The sequence below is a fragment of the Eulemur rufifrons genome, chromosome 16 (genome assembly GCF_041146395.1).
Source record: "Eulemur rufifrons isolate Redbay chromosome 16, OSU_ERuf_1, whole genome shotgun sequence".
In the NCBI taxonomy this organism is placed as follows: domain Eukaryota; kingdom Metazoa; phylum Chordata; class Mammalia; order Primates; family Lemuridae; genus Eulemur; species Eulemur rufifrons.
The window spans coordinates 19539272-19562335 of NC_090998.1; the positions used below are offsets into that span (position 1 = coordinate 19539272).

The 23064-nt window shown below is 33.8% G+C and overlaps 1 protein-coding gene across 3 annotated transcripts in view; it reads left to right on the forward strand.

The window, feature by feature from the left end:
* The window catches only part of LOC138397058 (solute carrier organic anion transporter family member 1B3-like), a 78045-nt gene that overhangs the window by 4143 nt on the left and 50838 nt on the right, over positions 1 to 23064 (forward strand). For 2 of the 3 annotated variants that reach the window (XM_069490929.1, XM_069490928.1), the window contains exon 2: positions 128 to 273. In XM_069490929.1, coding sequence (XP_069347030.1) covers positions 190 to 273 — 84 coding nt within the window. In that variant the 5' untranslated portion in view covers positions 128 to 189. Of the gene's footprint in view, positions 1 to 127; positions 274 to 23064 lie in introns of those variants that run through there. The other variant, XM_069490930.1, reaches the window with a different exon arrangement.

A 23064-nucleotide genomic window follows, 5' to 3' on the forward strand; every position in this document is an offset into this window, starting at 1 on the left:
GACATAGTAGGCCCTGTATGAATAGTAGTGAATGATTGATTGATTGATGTTGACCTTGCTGCTTTTCTTATTTCTAAATTGTATATTGTTAAAGTAAAATAAATTATGCTTTTTCTTCCTTGAATAGGTGATTATTTTGAACCAAGCATCTATAACAATCAAAAACATTTACATATCTGTAGTTCAATCATGGACCAAAATCAGAATTTGAATAAGACAACAAAGGCAACATCTTCAAAGAAAAAGAAAACTAGAACCTGTGATGGATTCAAGGTAGAATGAGTTTCATGTTTCTAAACTAAAATAAGTAAATGGGGAATTTTTATTTAAGAAAGGTGATCAGTTGTTAAAAAGAACATTATATTTCAAATTATAATTTTAATTGAAGCATATATTAAAATATAAATGATTTATACCTTTATTTAAATCCACCATTGAATCTGATTAAGATATTTCTTTGGTAAACTCTTTTTTTAATTTCAAAATATTAAGTGAGTACAAATGGTTTTGTTACATGGATACCTTTTATAATGCTTAAGTAGGGGCTTTTAGTGTGCCCATCACAATAACGTTCATTGTACCCAATAGGTAGGTGTTTACCTCTCCCCTTCTCCCCCTCTTCTTGATTTCCTATGACCTGTGTGTATCTCTGTGCCCATGTGTGCCCATCGATTAGTTCCAGTTACGAGAAAGTACATGTGATGTTTGCTCTTCCATTCCTGAGATACTTCACTTAGGATAATGGTCTCCAGTTCCATCAAGTTGCTGCAAAAAACATAATTTTGTTCCTTTTTATGGATGAGTAGTACTTCTCTGGTGAAATTTCTGATGCTTAATAGTTTATTAATATGGAAAATTTAGAAATATTTTTAATATTTTGATATCTTCTCTTTGGTTCTTGATGGACCAAAAGATACTTACACATGTGACTAAAATAGAAGATGTTGTATAATGAATAATATATAAAAATATTCTTAGAATTAACCTATAAATCTAGAAGATTAATGTCTTGTGAACCACTTTGTGGTCTTGACCTATTTAAATATTCTTTTTTTCAAAGAGCAGCACTTTTTTATCCTGAGAAATAACACAATCTGATGGAAAAAGAAATCTGTCATAACAGATCTGGCCCAACGACCTACTTGTTAACTTGGGAAAGCCATTTAATTTTTCCATTTGCAAGTGATAATAGTAATAATTCTGCCTCTTGATTTTGTCACAAAACTCTAGGACATTAAATAATACTGGCATTTTCAAAAGTACTTCTAAGTACAGTGCTACACGAGGATGCCAAGAGTCAGCAAAGTTGAAAAATTTGCCTGAAAGTCACCTGTGTTGTAGACTGAAAACCCTGGAACCCAATTCAAAATCTTTAAACTCCTGTAAGGAAGTCTTGAGGAAAGGAAAAAAAAACAATCACAACCACCTTCCACCAATATTTTAAGTTTTTTTATTTAGTTGACGATCTAGTCTTATCTAGCTGAAGACCACAGAGATCAGATTCATTTGCAATGATGTTATATAAGGTTCCTTTTATCTTTGTCCAAGGAACATGAAATATGTTTGTTTTCAGAGATTACTGGTAAAATGTGTTCTGATGAAATATTTGAATAATATTTAAGCAGAATGGCAGTCACAAGGAAAAATTGTGGGTTAATGTAATTGGATTACATTCTATTGTCTAGGGGTAATACAACGTGCTGAATTATTTCTGCTTTTAATTACTGTTACAGTGATTTCACTTATACACACATTGCAAAGTGACAACAAACTGAGGCAAATAAGGTTTCCAGAGTGGTCCCTTATAGCACACTTGAAGAAAAGGCTGGTAGGGAGTTAGCAGTGTATGTAAAAGACATTACCTGCAGCCCAATAAAGAAGACTGGAGAAGCAGTAATAATAACTAACATTTAATGAGCACTTACTATATGCCAGATCTTGGTCTAGTGTTTTACTTCTGTTAATAGATTTATTCCTTATCCCAATTCTATCAACCCAACCCTATTATCTCCCTCTAGGTTTCCTCATGTAGCACTGTGATTAGGTGTACCTGTTCCTGTTTATGAAGTAAAAAACTGGGTATATATAGAGCAAATGACATCCCCTAGGTCTCAAAGTTGGTAAAGGGTAGAGCCAAGGTGTGAATTCAGGCAGCCTGATTCCAAATCCTATGCTCTCAGCTCCACTCCATATGGCTACAGTAACTGTGGATTTCCATAATGCTAGTACCCTTGTGATGTCATGGTAAACAGGGATTTATAAGTGGGCTATTTAAAGATCCTCCTCATTCCATACTTCTAAAAATTCACCTTCAGACCAAATCATTCAGTATCAAGCAACCATGGGATCCATACACTTGTTTACATGCATGCACGCACACAAACACATATCTTGCTACTGATGTGCATATATAGACTCAGCAGGTGGAAATGCGTAAAAGTGCAAACAGATAATGAACACATTTAAATAAAAAACATAATTTGATTCATTTCTACTCTTTTTCCCTCAAGTTGTGTACTGAGCCAATAGGCTACGTAGAACCTGCCCGTGTACACTTCACCTTTACACATGTCATTTCTGTTCATATTTCTTATAATGAAAACTCTTTAACAACATAAAAGTAATACGTTATCATGAAAAAACATAAATAACAGACAGAGAAAAAGTAAAAGTTCCCTTTTTCTACCTTCATTGCCACTCCTCTTCCAGAATAATCACTCCCAAATGCAACCACCAACAGTATCCATAACCCACAGTTTTCATTCTGGCTCACTGTTCCCCAGGCAGAGTGAATGGCCTTTTTGCTATTCCTCAAACATGCCAAGCGCAGTTCTGACGTGGCAAATTTTGCACTTGCTCTTTCCTCATCTGTCATGTTCTTCTTCCAGATATCTTGGGCCTTCATCTCATTCAGATCTTTGTTTAAGCACTACCTCATCCCTGACCACCCCTTATCCATAACTCTAACCAGCTTGAGTCTTCATAACATTTATCATCAGCTGATACCAACACCCCAAAGCACACATACATATAGGTATGTGTGTGTGCACACACATGTGTACTTAATGGCTTAAAACAACATAAATTTATTGCCTTAAAGTTCTGAAGTTCAGAAGTCGGACATGGATCTCAATGGACTAAACTCAGGGTGTTGGCAAGGCTGTGTTTCTTTCTGGAATTTCTGGGGACAGCACACTTCCTTGCCTTCTCCAACTTCTGGAGGCTGTCTGAGTTCCTTGGCTCATGGCTCCCTCTGTATTCAAGGCTAGCAATGGTCTGCCAAGTCTTTTTCACATTATATCACATGGACACTGACTCTTCTGCCTTCTTCTTCCACGTTTAAAGGAGACTTGTAATTACATTGGGTTCACCAGAACAGGCCAGGTCAATCTCTTTAAGGTCATCTGATATCAACCTTAATTCCATGTGCAAACTGAATACACCCTTGCCATGTTACCTAATATATTCACAAATTCTGGAGATTAGGGCTTTCGTGTCTCTAAGGGTCATAGTTCTGCACCACCACTATAGCAGTGGGCAGAATAATGTTTTTATTATTCTGACATATATATATATACATATACATATATATATATGTCTTTTATCATCTATCTCTTTATATTGTAAAGTAATCTCCATGAAATCTTAGGTATTTGAGTCAGTGCTCTCTGCCTCAAATATAATGAGCATTCAGTATGTACCTGCTGAAAGCCAGGCACAGTAGCTGGCACTTGTAATCCCAGCAATTTGGGAGGCTGAGACAGTAGGATCGCTTGAGCCCAGGAATTGGAGGCTACAGTGAGCTATGACGATGCCACTGCACTCCAGGCTCCAGCCTGGGTCACAGAGCAAGAACTCATCACACATACATATATATACACATACATATGTATGTGTGTATATATGTGTGTGTGTGTGTGTATATTCCTGAAAGTACAGATACATAAACATTTTCATGCTCAATATCCTGTTTCATGGTGGCTACCATTGTTGCCACCCCTCACCTCGTCATCCTCCTCTTCCTCCTCCTCTTCTTTTGTAACTATGTTAGTGTTACTTTGGTTAATTTACTATGGATTTAACACATTTTGAAACCTAGGGCATAATATCCACCTTCATTCTCAAAGGGAAAAAAAAAAAGAAAAAACAGAAAACATTTTGTATGCTCTTTTTTTATTTACTTTTTTCCTTTTGGACATCATATGCAGAGTATTGATTCCTGACAGACTTTCATCAGTGGTCCACTGACAGCACCATCTTAATTTTTTATTTATTCACTTATTTATATACTCATTCATTTACTTGTCTATGTATTTATATTTTTTTTTATTTCAGCATATTACAGGGGTACAAATGTTTAGGTTACATATATCGCTTTTGCCCCACCCGAGTCAGAGCTTCAAGAGTGTCAATCCCCCAGATGGTGCACACTGCACCTATTAGGTGTGAATATATCTATCCCCTCCCCCTCCACCCACCTGACACCCAGTGAATGTTACTACTGTATGTGCACTTAAGTGTTGATCAGTTAATACTAATTTGACAGTGAGTACATGTGGTGCTTTTTTTTACATTCTTGTGATACCTCACTTAGTAAAATGGGCTCCAGCTCTATCCAGGAAAATGCAAGAGGTACTATATCACCATTGTTTTTTGTGGCTGAGTAGAACTCCATGGTATACATATATCACATTTTATTAATCCATTCCTGTATTAATGGGCCCTTGGGTTGTTTCCACATCTTTGCAATTGTGAACTGTGCTGCTATAAACATTGGAGTGCAGATGTATTTTTTACAGAATGTCTTTTTTTCATTTGGGTTGATGCCCAGCAATGGGATTGCTGGATCAAATGGTGGTTCTACTTGTAGCTCTTTGAGTTATCTCCATATTACTTTCCACAGAGGTTATATTAGTCTGCAGTCCCACCAGCAGTGTATGAGTGTTCCTATCTCTCCACATACAGCCCAACATTTATTGTTTAGGGACTTTTTGATAAAGGCCTTTCTCACTGGAGATAAGTGATATCTCACTGTGGTTTTGATTTGCATTTCCCTGATGATTAGAGATGTTGAGCATTTTTTCATATGTTTGCTGGCCATTAGTCTTTCTTTTGAAAAGTTTCTGTTCATGTCCTTTGCCAACTTTTTAATGGGGTTGTTTGATTTTTCTGTGCTGATTTTCGTGAGTTCTATATAGATTCTAGCTATCAGCCCTTTATCAGATGTGTAGCATGTGAACATTTTCTCCCATGATGTAGTTTGTCTGTTTGCTCTTGCTATAGTTTCCTTGGCTGTGCAGAAGCTTTATAATTTGATCAGGACCCATTTATTTATTTTTCTTGGGGCTGTGATTGCCTTTGGGATCTTCGTAAATTCTTTGCCTAGGCCAAGGTCTATAAGAGGTTTTCCAACATTTTCTTTTAGAATTCTTATAGTTTCATGGCTTAGGTTTAAGTTTATTATCCACCATAAGCTGATTTTTGAGAGAGGTGAAAGGTAAAGACCCTGTTTCAGTCCTCTACATGTGGCTATCCAGTTTTGCCAGCACCATTTATTGAATAAGGATTTTTTCCCCAGTGTATGTTTTTGTCTGCTTTGTCAAAGATTAGATGGCTATATGAGGATGGTTTTATATCTGGGTTCTCAGTTTTATTCCATTGGTCTATGCCTCTGTTCTTGTGCCAGTACCATGCTGTTTTATTTATTTATTTATTTATTTATTTTTTGAGACAGAGTCTCACTCTGTTGCACAGGCTAGAGTGCCATGGTGTTAGCCTAGCTCACAGCAACTTCAAACTCCTGGGCTCAAGCAATCCTTCTGCCTCAGCCTCCTGAATAGCTGGGACTACAGGCATGTGCCACCATGTCCGGTTAATTTTTTCTATATACTTTTAGTTGTCCAGCTAATTTCTTTCTTTTTTTTTTTTTTTTTTAGTAGAAACAGGATCTCGCTCTTGCTCAGGCTGGTCTCGAACTCCTGAGCTCAAACAATCTGCCTGCCTCAGCCTCCCAGAGTGCTAGGATTACAGGCATGAGCCACCGCACCCAGACCCATGCTGTTTTAGTTATTACAGCCTTGTAGTAGAGTTGAAGTTTGGTAAATTGATGCCTCCCAATTTGTCCTTTTTGCTTGGGGATTGCTTTTGCTATGTAGGGTCTTCTCTGGTTCCATATGAAGTGTAGAATTATTTTTTCTAGATCTGTGAAAAATGATGTTAGTATCTTAATAGAGATTGCATCGAATCTGTAGATCACCTTCGGTATACCTGTTTACATCATCTGCTATTCCTTCCTCAGTGTTTCATAGTTCTTCCTATAGAAGTCTTTCACCTTCTTAGTTAAATATATTCCTAGGTATTTTATTTTCTTTGTTGCTATTGTGAAGGATATTGAGTCTTTGATTTGGTTCTCAGTTTGACTGTTGTTGGTGTATAGGAATGCTACTGATTTGTGTACATTGATTTTATAACCTGAGACTTTGCTGAATTTTTTTTATCAATTCCAGTAGTCTCATGGCAGAATCTTTGGGGTTTTCTAGATATAAGATCATATTGTCAGCAAAGAGCCATAGTTTGACCTCTTCTGCCCCCATTTAGAAGGCCTTGATTTCCTTCTCTTGTCTGATTGCTCTGGTTAGGACTTCCAACACAATGTTGAATAGAAGCGGTGAAAGAGACAACCTTGTCTGGTTCCAGTTCAAAGAGAGAATGCTTTCAATTTTTCCCCATTCAGTGTGATGTTGGCTGTGGGATTTGTCATATAAGGCTTTTATCACTTTTAGGTAAGTCCCATCTATGCCTATTTTGTTAAGCATTCTTATAAAATGGTGCTGAATTTTATCGAATGATGTTTCTGTGTCTATTGAGAGGATCATATGGTGTTTATTTTTACTTCTATTTATGTGGTGAATTACATTTATAGATTTGCGTATGTTGAACCATCCCTGTATGTCTGGGATGAAGCCCAATTGGTCATGATAGATTATTTGTTTGATAAGCACTTGAATTCAGTTTGCTAGGATTTTGTTGAGAATTTTTGCATCTATATTCATAAGGAATATTGGAGTGTAGTTTTCTATTTTTGTTGCATCTTTTCCTGGTTTTGGTATCAGAGTGATGTTGGCTTCATAAAACATGCTGGGGAGAATTCCTTCTTTCTCAATGCAGTGGAATAATTTCTGCAGGATAGGCACCAGTTCTTCTTTGTGGGTCTGGTAAAATTCAGGTGTGAAACCATCTGGTCTGGGACTTTTCTTTTTAGGAATGTTTTTTATTTTGCTACTTCAATTTTGGTGCTTGGTATTGGTCTGTTCAGGAATTCTATTTCTTCCTGATTGAGCCTAGGGAGGCTGTATATTTCTAAGAATTTGTCCATTTTCTCCACGTTTTCAAGTTTATGTGCACAGAGGTTTTTATAGTATTCATAGATGATATTTTGTATTTCCATTGTATCAATTGTAATTTCTCCTTTTTCATTCCTGATTAAGTTTATTGGAGTCCCTTTTTTTCTGCTTCTCATTAATCTATATATTTATAATAACATAACAAACACCCATGGAATCACTACTTAGCACAGAAACTAAAACTATACAGAAATTTATATCTACCTATGTTGTTTTCTACTTTCTTAGCTTCTGTGTCTTCTCATGTGAGCTAAAGACTAATTTAAATGTTGTGTAAATGTTTACTTTAATATTTTTTAACTTGATAACATCTATCCATGTATTCCTTTAAAATGTATATTGCTAAGTTCAATTGATTTAGCTATGTAAAATTATTCTTAATGTTTATCAAATTGCTTTTTATTCAATATTGTAATGATAAGATTCATCAATATTATTTCATATAGCAGTACTTTATGTATTTTGAATGCTATATAAAATCCCATTATATTAATATACTCTAATTTATTTTTCTACTCTCTATGGATTTTTTAATTGCTTTCAGAGATTTTATTATAAATAACTCTGGTAGAAATATTCCCATTTTTGTCTATTGGTGTTCCCAGAAATTTTCTTTATACCATTTAGAACTGAAATTACTGCAACATGAAGTATATAAATGTTCAATTTTACAAGATAATGCTAAATTTCTTTACAGTGCTGCACTAATTTATTTGACCAACACAATATATAAGTGAAAATCTGGATATGCATTCTCTTCAACATTTGGTATTGTCAGACTTCTTTATTTTTGTAATTTAAGTGAGCATAAAATGGTGTTTTGTTTTGGTCTTGGTTTCCATTTTTTGCTATCTAATGAGGTTGAACGTCACTTCATATGTTCATTAGCCATTTGTGTTTTCTCTTCTGTGGAAATCTATGTATATATAGGACCATTTTTATTTTGGATAATTTGTCTTTTTCTTCATTTTTATGGGTTCTTTTTATTAATATAATATTTCAGTGTTAATGTATTATTATATGTGAGAGAAATATTTTCTGATTTTTAATTAGTTTTTCGCTTTCTAACTGGGTTTTTAGGCAAACAAAATTATTAATTTTAATGTATTTGAGCTTATCAAGTAATTTTATAATTGAGTACTTAACGTAAGTAATATAAGTTTTATTTAAGTGAATACTTTTTTATTCAAAGATAAGAAAGCTTTATAGCTCGACTTTACTTTTGAAATTAAAACCTTTGATTTATATAAAATTAATTTTTGCATATGGTGTGTAGTAAAAATTTAATTTCAACTTTTCTCCATATGAAAAATCACTTTTTCCAGCTCTGTACCTCCTTTCCCCACTTACCTGTCATGACCCTCTGTCCCATATCAAAGTTTCATATATGTATGAATCTATTATGAGCTCTATTTCCTATTCTCTTGGTAGTTTGTCTACTCCCACACTAGGGATAGATATTGTCTAGAACATCATATGAAGTATTGTCTATTAGGATAGGTCATCTCTTTTTACACTTCTTCAGATATGGCTTCAGTGTTCTTGGCCTTTCAAAGTTTTTGAATAGATTGATGAAAAACTTTGTTGAGATTTTAATTGAACCCAATGACTTTGTAAATTGGTTTGGGGATAATTCAAATCTTTTAAATATTAAGTCTACTTTTGACGAATACAGTATAACTCTCCATTTAAAAATGTTCCTCAAAAAAAAAAAATTAGAATTCTGCTCAGAAAGATCTTATATATATGTTTTTATTTATTTCTAAATTCTTGGTATTTTTAAGACTATTATAAATGGTGTCCTCTTGTTAAATCTAGTTCTCTGGTGTTAGTGGTATATAGAAATATAATTGAAATATATATCATATATCCAGTCACTTTGATGAACTCGCCTATTATTTCTAAATATTTGTGTATAGACGCTTTGAAAGTTTGAAAGCATAAAAAGATACTTATATAATTTTAAAATTATACTTTTATTTAATACTTTCCAACCTTATAAACATCATATTATTGTGAAATCCAATGCTGAATACAAGTAGTAGTGTTTACGTTTGCCTACTCCCAGATTTTCGCACATTTATTTTTGGAACATATTTTATCAGTTTTAGGATATTCTCTTACATGCCTAATTATTAAGGGTTTATTTTAAATCATGAATTTATTATGAATTTTATCAAACATTAGTCTTCTCTAGTTTGATAATGTTGAAGAGGAACATTGATAGATTTTTTCTAATACTAGACATACTTGAACTCCAGGAATAAATTTAACCTGGTTATGGAATATTATCTTCTTGTTAGACATTATTAAATTGTGTTTGCCAATATTTCACTACAGGTTTTGCATATTCACAAATGGAACAGATCTGCTATTTTCCATATTTACAGTATCTTTTGCCTGGTTTTCATATCAGGGTTATATTGGCTTTGTAGAATAAGTTGGGGAATATGCTTTTTATATTCTATGGAATAGTTTATATACATTTGAATGAATTTTTTCCTTGAAATTTTGGAAAGGTTTCCTGACTTCTTGTGTGTGTTTTGGAAACTTATCTTTTCCTAGACATATGTTTATTACATTTAACTTTTCAACGTGTTGACTTCTTAAAAATTGTTATTTAGTTAGAGCAGTGTAAGGTTTGCACCAAAATTGAAAGGAAGACTCAGTGATTTCCTATATACTCCCTGCCCCTGTACATGCATAGCTTCCTCTATCATTAACATCCCCCACCAGAGATGTACATTTGTTAAAATTGATGAACCCACATTGATACATCATAATCACCAAAAGTTCATAGTTTACATTAGGGTTTGCTCTTGGTATTGTACATTCTGTGGGTTTAGACAAATGTATAATGATATGTATTCATCATTACAGTATCAAACGAGTAGTTTCAGTGACCTAAATTTCCTCTGTGCTCCACGTACTCATCCACCCACCTAATCCCTGGCAATCAATAATTTTTTGCAGTCTCCATAGTTTTGCCTTTTCCACAATGTTATATAATTGAAATCATAGCTTTGTCAGACTGACTTCTTTCACTTAATGACTTGCATTTACAGTTCCTACACGTCGCTACGATGAGTTTATCCAGCAAAAGTATGTAGAAGAAAAATAGAAGAGGGTCTGAAACAAAGCCCTGAAAAAAAAAAAAAAAAAGGAATAGCCAGAATAACATAAGCTAAGTATACTTGGGAAGAATGATGCAAAACATAGGATTTGATTCATGCAAGCATAGTCAACTCTTTTAATTTTTATTGGAAAGGACATTAAGAAAGAGAGTTATGGGAAAGAGAGTATCCGGTGGGCAGAAAAGGTTTTCCCCCACCATCGAATTAAACGTGAATTTGGATTAACTGTACAACTATTCCCTAGTAAATCTCGAAACTACCTCCAAGCAAATAATCTCTCTCTCAAGCACCAGAGCTGCCTTAGTTGTGTCTACTGAATACATTTTTTTTAGGCATGTCGAATTTGACTTGTGAAAAGATCATTTTATTGCCTTTCATACAAAGTTTTCTCTTTTTCCTATACTTCTCACCCCAAATAAAAGTATTACACAGAGTTATCCAAACTGAAAACCAGAAAACAAAATCAGAATCTTCATTTTCTGTTATCCCCACATCCTGTTGGTTTTCCTCTTAAACTTCTTCCTAGTGTATCTGTCACTTTGTTTCCTTCTTTCTATCTTATTCATTTTTTTCTTCTGAATGCAGCTTTCTAGCAGATTTCTTTTCCGTAAGCTCATCTTCCTCGTGGTTGCCAAATTAACCCTCTAAAATTTAATATCTTTATGTCACAAACATTTAATTTAAGCTATAAATAATCTCTAAATGTAATCTCTTATGTAACATTTAAAAATGCAGGTTGACCTCAAAATGTTTGGCATATTTCTATCCTTATGCTCCACCCACACGGAATTTCTTTCTGTTTTTTGAATAATCTATGTTCTTTCACTACTTAAGGGTTTTTCATGTACTTCTTACTTTGTTTTAAATGTTTTATTTCTTCATCAATTTTTGAGCTTCTATTAGTCCCTAAAGACTCAGCTCAAATATTACCACATTGATAAAAACAGAATTAATCACTTTTTCCTGTGTATTCATAACGTTATAAACCTATGGCAATTATAGTGCTTAATACATATTATACTGTCCTTATTTGTTTACTGCTCCTAGGATATTATTAGTTCTTTTAGGGCATTTATTATGTCTTATTTATTTTACTGCTCTGGTTCCTCTGTATCTGTCTCAACTCCAAGGCTTAGCAGAATCATTGTCATATTGCTGTTGCTCAATAAATGTTTGTTGAGTAAATCAGGTGAGGTTTAGATGGGCTAACTGAGTTCATCAAGCTGTGCATGTGATAAAGTGGAAGCCTGGAGTTGTTTTCTAAGTTCAAGTCCAGAACTCTTGCCAGAATAAATGAGTGACTGACCTGCAATGATTGCAAGTAAATACAGACTTTACCTTTTATCTCAATGCCAGTTGTCTCCTTCTGCCAGTGACACTTTAAAACCTGATGATTGTCAACATTTGTATCAGTTTTGTTTTTATTTGAATGAGCTTGCAGCACATGACTGGAGGATGGTAGCTCACAATGATAATATAGACAGTTATCAAGCTTACCATGTAGCTAGCACTCCATGAACTTGGAGGTATTTAGAAAGCCACACATATGCCCAGGACAAGACACATGCTCACAAAAGACCTGAGAAGACTGTAAGCTTTCATCTCAGCTAATCCCCATGCTCAGCACAAGGCTACTTAAAGGTTAAAGGAGCTAAAAATATAATAACTGAAATAAAAATTTATAAAAAGGGTATTATAGGCCGGGCGCGGTGGCTCACGCCTGTAATCCTAGCACTCTGGGAGGCCGAGGTGGGCGGATCGTTTGAGCTCAGGAGTTCGAGACCAGCCTGAGCAAGAGCGAGACCCCACCTCTACTAAAAATAGAAAGAAATTATATGGACAGCTAAAAATATATATAGAAAAAATTAGCCGGGCATGGTGGCGCATGCCTGTAGTCCCAGCTACTCGGGAGGCTGAGACAGGAGGATCGCTTGAGCTCAGGAGTTTGAGGTTGCTGTGAGCTAGGCTGACGCCACGGCACTCACTCTAGCCTGGGCAACAGAGTGAGACTCTGTCTCAAAAAAAAAAAAAAAAAAAAAAAAAAAGGGTATTATGGACTGAATATTTCTGTTCCCCCCCAAAATCATATATTGAAACTCTAATCCCAGTGTGATGGTACTTGGAGGCTATTGGGAGGTAAATAGGTCATCAGAGTTGAGCCCCTATGATGGGATTAGTGCCTTTGTAAGAAAATACCAGACAGCTCCACAAACTGAAAGAGGGTCCTTCCCAGAACTTGACCACACTGGCTTACTGATCTCAGACTTCCCAGCCTTCAGAACTGAGAGAAATAACTGTTTGTCATTTAAGCCATCTATTCTATAGTAATTTGTTATAGCAGCTTGAATTGACTAAGACAAGTATTCAACTGCATATTTCAGCAGGCAGAACACAGAATTAGCAAACTTAAAGATACGACAATTGAAATTATTAGTCTGAGCAGTAGAAAGAAAAAATAATGAAGAAAAGTGAGCAAAACCTAAGGACCTATGGGACACCATCAAGTGAACCGACATACAAATAATGGGAGTTCCAGAGGAGAATAGAAAAGGAGAAAGGTAAAAAGAATATTTGAAAAAATCATGGCTGAAACATCCCAAATTTGATGAAAGATATTAATCTCAACACCCTAGAGGCTCAAGGAACTACAAATAGAATAAATTCAAAGAGATCATTCTGAGGCACATTATAATCAAGTTATCAAAAGGCAAAGAAAAGTAAAGAATCTTGAAAGAGCAAGAATAAGCAATCCTCATGTTTAAGAGCACTTCCAGAAGATTAGCAACTGATTTTTCATCAGAAACCATGGAGACCAGAAGACAGTGGGGTGATATATCTACTACTAATAAAGGACTAACATTAAAAATCTACAAAGAACACTTAAAACTCAATAATAAGAAAACAAATAACCCAATTATGAAATGGGAAAAAAGTCTGAACAGACACCTCACTGAAGAAGGTACATAGATGGCAAATAGGCATAGGAAAAGATGCTCAACATCACATGCCATTAAGAAATTAAAAATTAAAATAATGAGCTATCACTACATCCTTATTAAAATGACTAAAATTCCAAACACAGAACATGCCAAATGCTGGCAGGAATCTGAAGGAAAAAGAACTCTTGAATTTTGCTTGTGAGAATGCAAAATGGTACAGCCACCATTGGAAGACAGTCTGATAGTTTCTTATGAATCTAAAGACAGGCTTACCATACAATCCAGCAGTCATAGTCCTTGGTATTTACTCAAAGAAGCTGAAAACTCATGTCTACAAAAAATCCTGCCACAGGTGTTTATAGCAGCTTTATTCATAATTACTAAAACTTAAGAGCAACCAAGATGACCTTCAATAGGTGAGTGGGTAAAGAAAGTGTGGTTCATTAATGCAATAGAATATTTTTCAGTGATTCAAAAGAAATGAGACAATAAGCCATAAAAATACATGGAAAAACATAGTTTTTAAGTGAAAGAAGCCAATGTTAAAATGCTACATACTGTGTATTATTCCAAATATGTGACATTCTGGAAATGTCAAGCCTATATCAAGAGAAAGGAGATCAGTGGTTGCTAAGGATTTGAAGGAGAGACAAATAGACATAGCACAGAGGATTTTTAGGAAAGGGAATCTATTCTGTGTGATACAGTAATGAAAAACACGTATTATTATACATCTGTGAAAACCCATAGAATGTATAACACATTAAATGAGTCCTAATGTAAAATATAGACTTCCATTAATAATAATATATCAATATTACTTCATCGATATAAACAAATGTACCATACCAATACAAGATATAAATAATAGGGGAAACTATGTGTGTGGAGAGAGAGAGAGAGTATGTGAGAACTCTGTACTTTATGGTCAATTTTTCTGTAAATCTAAAACTGTTCTAAAAAAGTAGAGTCTATTAATTAAATTTTAAAAATTTTTCAACAAAATAGTAACAAACCAAATCCAAAAGTATATTTAGAAAATTATACACCATAACAAAATATGATTCATCCTTGAAATGCAAGTGTGGTTAAATATGCTAAAATCAATCAATATAATGGAATACATAAATTGAACAAAGAAAAAACAATTTAACCATCTCAATTCATGCAGAAAAGCCATTTGACAAAATTTGAACACAGTTTCATAATTAAAATACTCTAAAAACTAGGACTATAAAGGACTTTTATCAATATTATAAAGAACATTTATTATAAAGTTATAGATGACATCATATTCAATATTAAAGCATTGCAGGGTTTTCCCTAAGTTCTAGAACAAGACAAGAATGCCCACTTTTACTGATGCTATTCAAGATTATACCAGAAGTTCTAGCCACAGAATTGAGACAAGAAAAAGAAATAAAAGGCATTCAAATTAGAAAGAAAGAAAGAACACTTTCTCTATTTGCAGATGACATAATTCTAAATGTAGAAAATCCCAAGGAACCCACAAGAAAACTACTAGAGCTAATAAATAAATTTAGCAAAGTTGCCTGGTACAAGATTACACACAGCATCAGTTGTGTTTCTATTTACAAACAATGAACATTCAAAAACATAATTAAGAGAGTAAATCCGTGTATAAGAGCATCTCAAAGAAAAAAATACCTGCGAATAAATTTAAACAAGGAGGTAAAAAAAAAAACAAAACTGTACACTGTAAACTCTAAAACATTACTGGAAGAAATGAAAGAAGACCTAAATAAATGAAAAAACATCTGGTGTTCATGGATTGGAAGACTTATTGTTGTTAAAATGTCAATACTACCCATATTCTTCTACAGATTCACCACAATCCTTATCAAAATTCCAACAGCCTTTTTTTGCAGGCATGGAAAAGCCAATCCTCAAAATCATATGGAATTTTAAGGGTTCCTGAAAAGTCAAAATAATATTGAAAAAAGAACAAGTTTGGAAGACTCACAGTTTTTATTTCAGGCTTTCTTGAAAGCTATAGTAATCAAAACTGTGTGATATTAGCATAAGAATAGATATATAAACTAGTGGAATACACCCAGGAGTCCAAAAATAAGCTCATACATTTATGGCAAATTGATTTTTGACAAGTCCATTCACCTGGGAAATAATGATCTCTTCAATAAATAGAGTTGGGATAAATAGATTTTCATGTGAAAAGAATGAAGTTGGACTCCTACCTTATACCATGTATAATTACATCAAAATCGATCATAGACCTAAATGTAAGAACTAGCACCATAAAACTCTTTGAAGAAAATATAGGGTAAATCTACGTGACCTTGGAAATATATTCTTATACATGATACCAAAAGCATGAGCAATAAAAGAAAATTGGATTTCATCAAATTTAAAAAAACTTTTGTACATTAAAGAACATTATTATGACAGTGAAAAGACAGCCTACAGAATGGGATGAAATATTTGAAAATCATATATTGGTACAGGTTTAACATCCAGAATATATGAAAAAGCCCTACAACTCAACAACAATCAGACAAACAACCCAGTTTAAAAATGAATGAAAGGCTTGAATAGACATTTCTCCAAAAATATATGCAAATAGTCAAATAAGCACATGAAAAGATGTTCAACATCCTTAATCAGTAGGGAAATGTAGGTCAAAACCACAATGAGATACCATTTAACACTTAGTAGGATGACTATATAATAATTTTGTGATAGGAAAAAAGTGTTGGTAAAGATGTGAGAAAATGGAACCCTCATATATTGCTTATGGGAATGTAAAATAGCACAGCTTCTATGGAAAAAAAACTAGTTCCTCAAAAAACTAAACAGAATTGTCACATTGCCCAGCAATTCAATTCCTAGGTATATCTATGCAAAGTAATTGAAACCAGGGACTCAAATAGATACTTGTACTTGATGTTCATTGCAGCACTATTCACAATAGTTGGAAACAACCAAACTATTCTACAACAGGTGAATGGATAAACAAAATATGGTATGTACATGCAATGTTAAACTATTCATGCATAGCAATGAATAAAGTTCTGAACATGCTACAATATTGATGAACTTGAAATTATTATACTAAGTAAAATAAATCAGACACAAAAAAACAAGTATAGTATTATCCCACCTATATTAAATATCTAGTATTGGCAAATTCATTGAGATGGAAAGTAGATTAGGGGTTAACAGAGGTTAACAATAATGGGGAATTATTGCTTAATGGTTACAGAGTGTCTGTTTGGGGTGGTGACATAGTTTTGGAAATAGAGAGTGGTGATGGCTGCACACCATTGTGAATGTAAATAATGCTGATTAATTGTATATATAAAATAGTTACCATGGCAAATTTTATTTTGTAAATTATTTTTTTCCTATGAGAAATGCATTTTCTTTTTGTTGTGGTGGTAAACAGCACATAAAATCAGACTTGCCATTTCAACCAATTTTTAAGTATAAATTCAATAGTGTTAAGTATATTCACATGATGTGCAACACATCTTTAGAAGTTCCTAATCTTCCAACACTGAAAGTCTATATCCACCAAATGCTAATTTCCCTTTGCCTTGCTCCCAGCCCTTGGTAAATACCTTTTTGCTTTCTGTTTCTACGTTTTTGACTACTTTGGAGAATTCACGTGAGTGAAATCATATAGTATTGTCCCTGTGTGACTGGCTTAATAAGCTTAGCATCATACCCTTGAGGTTGTAGCACATGATAGAATTTCCTTATGTTTAAGGCTGCATAATATTCCATTGTATGTACATACATTAATACATTTTCTTTATCCATTTATCTGTCAATGGACATTTAGATTGCTTCTACCTGTTGGCTATTGTAAATAATGCTGTGATGAACATGGGTGTGCAAATACATATTCAAGATCCTGTTTTGAATTCTTTTGAATATATATCGATAAAAAGGACTTATGTCCCATATGGTAATTCTATTTTTGATTTTTTGAGGAACTTCCATACTCTTTTGCATAGTGGCTGCGCCATTTTACATTTCCATCAACAAGCATGAGGGGTCCAATTTCTCCGCATCCTCACCAACACTTGCTATTTTCTGTTCTTTGCAGAGTGGCTAACTTGATGGGAGTAAGGTGATATCTCATTGTGGTTTTGATTTGCATTTCCCTGATAATAAGTGATGTTGAGTACCTTTTCCTGTGCTTATTGACCATTTATATATCTTCTTTGGAGAAATATCTATTCAAGTCCTTGCCCATTTTTAATTGGGTTGTTTGTTTTTTTGTTGTTGCATTATAGGAAGTTCGTTATGTATTATGGATATAATGCTTTGTCAGATATATGATTTACAATTATTTTCTACATAGCTTACCTATTAACTATGTTGTTTTCTTTTACGTGCCGAAGTCTTTAAATTTAATGTAGTCTCATTTGTCTATTTTAAACTTTATTGCCTGTGCTTTTGTGTCACATCCAAAAAATTATTGCCATTTCTAACTCTCTGAAGCTTTCCTCCTGTGTTTTCTTCTGGGAGTTTGGTAGTTTTAGGTTTTACATTTAGGTATTTTGAGTTAATTTTTGCATATGGTATGAAGTAATGGCCCAACATCATTCTTTTGCATGTAGATATCCAGTTTTCCCGAAACCATTTGCCAAAAAGACTGTCCTTTCCCCATTGTATAGTCCTGGCACCCTTGTTAAAAATCATTTGGCCATGTATGCAAGGGTTTATTTCTTAGTTCTCTATTCTGTTTCATTGGTCTATGTATGTTTATACCAGTGCAACCCCATCTTAATAACCCTTCTTTGTGTATATTTTGAAATCAAGAAACTTGAAGCATCCAACTGTGTTCTTCTTCATGATTATTTTGGCTATTTGGGGTGTATTTGGATTCCATAGGAGTTTTAGTTTGTTTGTTTTTTCCTATTTCTATTTATATAAAAAATGCCATTGGGATTTTGATGGGGATTGCATTAAATCTGTAGATGGCTTTGGATAGTATGAATGTTTTAACAGTATTAAGTCTTCCAATCCATGAGCATGGAATGTTTTCCCATTTATTTGTGTTTTATTTCTTTCATCAATGTTTTATAGTTTTCAGTGTACAAATATTTTACTTCCTTGATTAAGTTTATTCCTAAGTATTTTATCCTTTTTCACCCTGTAGTAAATGAGATTTTCTTAATTTTCTTTTTGGAATGTTCATTATGAGTGCATAGAAACACAACTTATTTTTAAGTGTTGATTTGTATCCTGTAACTTTGCTGAATGTGTTTATTAATTCTAAAAGATTTTTGTGAAATCTTTACATATAATATCATGTCATCTGTGAACAGAGACAATTTTACTTCTTTTCTCATTTGAATGCCTGTATTTCTTTTTCCTGTCTAATTGCTCTGGCTAGAACTTCCCATACTATGTTGAACATTAGTTGTGAGAGTGGGCATCTTGTCAAATGTTTTTCTGCATTGATTAAGACAGTCATGTGGCATTTGTCCTTCATTTTGCTAATGTGATGTATTATACTGATTTATTTTTGTATGGTGAATCATCCTTGTATTTCAAGTATAAATCCAACATGGTCATGGTGTAATATCCTTTTAACATGCTGTTGGATTTAGTCTGGTAGTATTTTGTTTATAATTTTTGCATCAATATTCATCACGAATATTTGTCTGTAGTTTTCTTTTTTGTGTGTCTTTATTTCATTTTGGTATCAGTAATGCTGGCCACATAGAATGAGTTTGAGAGTGTTCCATTCTCTTCAATTCTTTGGAAGAGTCTGAAAAGAATTGGTGTTAATTCTTCCTTAAGAGTTTGGTAAAATTCTCCACAGAGAATCTCATCCTAGGTTTTTCTTTATCAAGAGTTTTTTAAATTTCTATTTCTTTTTGTTTGTTTGTTTTTTGATTGTTTGTCTTCTATGTTGAATATTTTGTTTGAGTTTGTTTGTATCTTAGTTTTTCACATATTACCCAAATTTATCCATATCCTTCCATGAGAATGCTATGACTTCCTCCCTCCTCTCTTATTCCATGTCCTCATTAGTTATACTTCTGTTCAGATTTTTTATTGATTTATGGTTAAGTTTTTGTAGGTTTTATGTTTCTAGGAATTTATACATTTCTTCTAGGTTATACAACTTTTTGGCACATAATTGTTCTTTTTTTTTTTTTTTTTTTTTTTGAGACAGAGTCTCACTCTGTTGCCCAGGCTAGAGTGCTGTGGTGTCAGCCTTGCTCACAGCAACCTCAAACTCCTGGGCTCAAGCAATCCTCCTGCCTCAGCCTCCCGAGTAGGTGGGACTACAGGCATGTGCCACAATGCTTGGTTAATTTTTTCTATATATATTTTTAGTTGTCCATATAATTTCTTTCTATTTTTAGTAGAGACAGGATCTCGCTCTTTCTCAGGCTAGTCTAGAACTCCTGAGCTCAAATGATCCACCCGCCTCGGCCTCCCAGAGTGCTAGGATTACAGGCGTGAGCCACCAAGCCCGGCCTATAATTGTTCACAGTAATCTCTTATAAAACTTTTTTTCTTTCTGAGGCATCCAGTGTAATGTCTCCTCTTTAATTTCTAATTTTAGCTATTTAAGTCTTCTTTCACTCTTTTTTTAGCTTAGCTAAGAGTTTGTCAATTTTGTTTATCTATTCCAGAAACCAACCCTTGGGTACATTGATTTTTTTTTTCTATTTTCTATTTCATTTATCTCTAATCTTTATTATTTCCTTCCTTTTCCTACCTTTGGGTTTAGTTTGTTTTCCTTTTCTTAATTCCTTGAGCAGTAGATTGTCATTTGAGTTCTTTCTCCTTTTTTAAATATAATCACCTACCACTCTAAACTTCCCTTTTAGTACTGCTTTCACCGCATCCTATCAGTTTTGCTATGTTGTTTTCTTGTCTCCATTTGTCTGCAAATATTTTCTAAACTCTCTTGTGATTTCTTCTTTGATTAATGTGTTATTTAAGAGTGCATTGTTTAATTCCACATATCTGTGTCTTTCTCTGTTTTTCTTCCATTATTAATTGGTAGATTCATTGCATTGTGGTCATAAAAGAAATTTGGTATGATTTCAATATTTTTAAATTTGTTAAGATTTGTCTTGTGGTCTTTATTGGAGAATGTTCCATCTTTGCTTGAGAAAATATGTATTCTGCTCTTCTTTGATAGTGTTCTCTATTTGTCTGTTAGGTCCAATTGGTCTATAGTGTTTTTCAAGCCCTCCATTTCTTTAGTGATATTCTCTCTGCTTATTCTATGTATAAATAAAAGTAGAGTATTGAAGTCTCCTATTATTATTATTTTGTTACTATCTGTTTTCCCCTTTGGGTCTATCTATCAATGTTTACTTCATTTATTTGGGAGCTCTATGATAGATGCATATATATTTATACTTGATGAATTGACCTTTTATCTTTATCTGATGTTCTTTTTTTCTCTTAGGACAGCTTTTGCCTTAAAATCTATTTTGTATGCTATAGTAATGGCCACTTCTGCTTTCTTTAGGCTCACGTTTGCATGGAATACTTTTTTCTTATTTTTTATTTCTAGCCTATGTGTGTCCTTAGATATAAATGGAGTCTTTTGTAGGTGCATTTTTTTTTAATTCATTCAACCAATCTATGTCTTTAATTGGTGTGTTTAATCCATTTAAATTTAAAATTATTACTGATAAGGAAGGACTTACTATTGCCATTTTGTTAACTATTTTCTTTCTGTCTTATAAGTTTTTATCCCTCTTTTTCTCTCTTGGGAACTTCTTTTGAGTTCCATTGATTTTTTTGCAGTGACATGTTTTGATTTCCTTCTCATTTTCTTTTATGTTCATTTGATATTGTCTTTGTGGTTACCATTGCAATTATATAAATATCTTAAAATTATAATAACCTATTTTAAACTGATAACTTCAATTGTATATAAAAACTCTACTCCTTTACATTTCTACCCCCTCTCACTTTATATTATTGATGACACAAATTACCTCATTTTATATATTCATTAACAGAGCTTTATAATTTTTATGCAAAATTTTATACCAGATTTATAAGTGATTTACTCACTCACCTATATTATAATACTGCCAGATTCTATATTTGTCTATATCTTTACTCTCACCAGGGAATTTTATATTTTTGTGTGATTCTATGTTTCTATTTATCATCCTTTTGCTTCAGCTTGTAGGATTCCCTTCAGCATTTCTTGCAGGGCAGGTCTACTAAGTTCCTGTAGTTCCTACTGAGTTCCTGTAGTGTTTGCTTATCTGGGAAAATCTTGATTTCTAATAATTTGAAGGACAGTTCTATTGGATATGGCATTTTTAGTTGACAGCTTTTTCTTTCAGTACTTTGAATATATAATCTCATTCCCTTCTAGTCTGTAAGATTTCTTTTGAGAAATCTACTGTTGACCTATGAGGAGCTTTCTTGTATTTGGCAAGTAGCTTTTCTTTTCTTTCTTTCTTTCTTTTTTTTTTTTTTTTTTTTTTTGACAGATTCTCACTCTGTTGCCTGGGCTAGAGTGCCGTAGTGTCAGCCTAGCTCACAGCAAACTCAAACTCTTGAGCTCAAGCAATCCTCCTGCCTCAGGCTCCTGAGTAGCTAGCACTACAGGCATGTGCCACTATGTCTGGCTAATTTTTTCTATATAGATTTTTAGTTGTCCAGCTAATTTCTTTCTATATTTTTTTAGTAGAGACAGGGTCTTACTCTTGCTCAGGCTGGTCTTGAACTCCTGAGCTCAAATGATCCACCCGCCTCGGCCTCCCAGAGTGCTAGGATTACAGGTGTGAACCACCATGCCCAGCCACAAGTAGCTTTTCTATTGATGCTTTTGGGCTTCTCTCTTTTCTGTGACTTTTGACAGTTTCATTATAATGTATCTTGGTGTAGATCTCATTAGGTTTATCCTATTCGAAGTTTTTTGAGTTTTTAAAAATTTTTACATTCATTTCTCTCTTGAGATTTGAAAAATTTGGGGCCATTATTTATTCAAATAAGTTCTTACACCTTTCTCATTTACTTCTCCTCTGGTACTCCCATAATGCACATATTTTTCTGCTTGATGATGTCCCATAATTCCCTTAGGTTTTTCACTGTTCTTCATATTTTTTTTTTCCTCTTTGCTCCTCTGCCTCAGTAATTTTAAAAGTTTTGTCTTTTATTTCACTGATTCTTCTGTTTAGTCAAGTCTGCTATTGAGTCTTTCTGGTAGATTTTACAATTCAGTGATTATATTCCACAATTTTAGAATATCTGTGTGGTTCTTCACAGTTTCTACATCTTCATTGATATTCTCGTTTAGTTTATTCATTATGTCCTATTTTTTGCCCTTTTTTTTTTTTTTTTTTGAAACAAGTTCTCACGCTGTTGCCCAGGCTAGAATGTGGCGGCGTCATTATAGCTCACCGCGACCTCAAACTCCAGGGCTCAAGTGATCTTCCTGCCTCAACCTCCTGAAGAGCTGGAACTACAGGCACATGCTATTGTACCTGGCTACTTTTTAAATTTTTCGTAGGGAAGGGATCTCACCCTTGCTTAGGCTGATCTAGAATTCTTGGCCTCAAGTGGTCCTCCTGCCTCAACCTCCCAAAGTGCTAGGGTTAT